At 35.1% G+C, this 2,027-nt stretch overlaps 1 protein-coding gene across 1 annotated transcript in view; it reads left to right on the top strand.

Moving 5' to 3' along the window:
• Fibp (acidic fibroblast growth factor intracellular-binding protein) overlaps positions 1-1,777 on the top strand; it is a 156,791-nt gene extending 155,014 nt beyond the window's left edge. The window contains exon 9 of the mRNA XM_090376340.1: positions 1,699-1,777. Coding sequence (XP_090232466.1) covers positions 1,699-1,777 — 79 coding nt within the window. The remainder of the gene's footprint in view (positions 1-1,698) is intronic.
• Positions 1,778-2,027: the final 250 nt, after the last annotated feature.

Below are 2,027 nucleotides of genomic sequence, written 5' to 3'. Positions count from 1 at the left end.
GAACCCCTTTGTTCCTCTCACCAATCTTGTTGGCATTCTCTGTGCCTGTTCTAGTAATTCTACATCCTTCCTAAAATGAGGCCTCCAGACCTGTACGCAGTACTCAAGTTGTGGCCTGCTCATTGCCTTATGCAAAGGTATAATTACCTCCTTGTCTCTGCTAGCAAAATTCCTATATATCATTGACAAAAACTGCATGACCTGCTCTGGCAGCCCATCTGCTCAGAGAACTTCATATCCAACTGCACAATTACCCCCAAGGTCTTTTTCATTCTCCACTTCCCTGAGTGTAGCACCACATAGTTTCTCTTGGGTTACTAATACCCATATGCAGTACTTTGCCTTTGTCAATGTTAAACTTCAGGTGCCACTTCTCAGCCCATCTGCCTAACTTTTCTGGATCCTGTTGCAGTAGCATATTGTCTTTAGTGTCATTAACAACCCTGCCAACCTTTGTATCATCTGCAAACTTGGACATTAAGCCTAATATACCTTCTGGGGCGGTACCCCCAAAAACCTCGCTGAGACTTCTAGATTCCATTCAGAAAGAGGGCAGTTAGGTTAATTAATGACTCATCTCTAACAGAGTGTCTACATTCTCTGTCTCATAGATCTACTGTTTCTGCTGCATGCCTTTTCTACAGATACTTCCACGGGCACTGTTCTTACGAATTGGCTTCTATAATTTCCACTCTCTCTTTCAAAATGGTCCAAACACGTGCCGCCGCCACCAGCCAATATCCATTTACTGTCCAACTTCAAACTCACAGAACCAACTTTTCATCTTCCTCATTTATTCATTCAACTGCCATTTTCTGGAACAACCTTCTTTCAAACGTATTTCCTGAAAATTACAATCCACGGAAGTTTGTCTAATGTCAACAAATATCTTCTTTCACCTTCTCAACCTCCAACCCAAGCATGGTACTAAGTACTATAGGTTCTATTACCTCCCATGTTTGGGATTTTCATTAAAAAAAAAAAAAAGGGGGCTTCTTTTTGAGAGCAGAACCAGTTTCTTCAAAATTACATGCCCATGTCTTAATGGTATGAGCAAATGGTACAGGATCTTTATGCTTAAGCATAAAGTGGAAGCAAAATAAATGTCAAGCAGCCTCTTAACTCTCTCTGTTTTTGTAAAATGCCTTGATGGCAAAAGCACATTGTGCATCATTCCACTGTTCCATGGTTATTAAATGGCATGACGTGGACAAGAGTAATCATCATTCCGGTACCTAGAAAACCAGTATTTAAAATCACGTTTCCCTTTCCCACCCTGTATTACCAGAAAAAGACTTACAGAATTTCCTGCACTCTACTGGGATGGTGAATATGTAAAGCAAGATAAGTATGGTAAGCATGCAATTAGTATTTCAAACATAGATGAGTTAATTAAATAAATTAAAAAATAGATTAGATTATTATTTGCTTATTTTACTTATAACTAATTTCAATGACTAAAACTAATTATGAAAATTTTTTTGCAACTCATTTTTGTTTAGGTGGTTTACGATTTTCTGAATAAAAAGAATGCAAGGATTGATAAGAAGTCAAAATTTTAAGTTCATTTAGAAATAGTTTAAAAAAATAAAGTTAAAAATAATGGAATTATGGATATGCTGTAGTTTTAAAAGATAAAAATATTTTTTCCCTGTAGTGATTACTGTTTGTTTATTTCCCCTCCCCCTCTCTTTCTAGTGAGATGCATCTTTTTCAAGTTTGGGAACGTTATATGAAAACCATTTCTAGCTGCATTTTAAAAATGTATCATCACTGATGTAAATATTATGTTTATGTAAATAATTGCATAAAACATTTAAAATACAATGTATGTCAAAAATAAATTCCTTAAAATATCTTACTTTTTTTGAAAGCATTTTGACATTTAGGTTCATCTCAAAAATACAAATTTTTTACTTGTACTCTCTCAGCTATCTGGGAAATACTGTATTGTCCAATTGCATTTTGATATAAAAGGAATAAAATTAAATTTAATTCATTTTGTTTAATTAGGTTCAACAATACTG

This window comes from Mastigoproctus giganteus, chromosome 6, assembly GCF_048544385.1.
Source record: "Mastigoproctus giganteus isolate SK-2022 chromosome 6, ASM4854438v1, whole genome shotgun sequence".
NCBI lineage: Eukaryota > Metazoa > Arthropoda > Arachnida > Uropygi > Thelyphonidae > Mastigoproctus > Mastigoproctus giganteus.
This window is presented reverse-complemented; position numbering and strand designations above follow the sequence as displayed.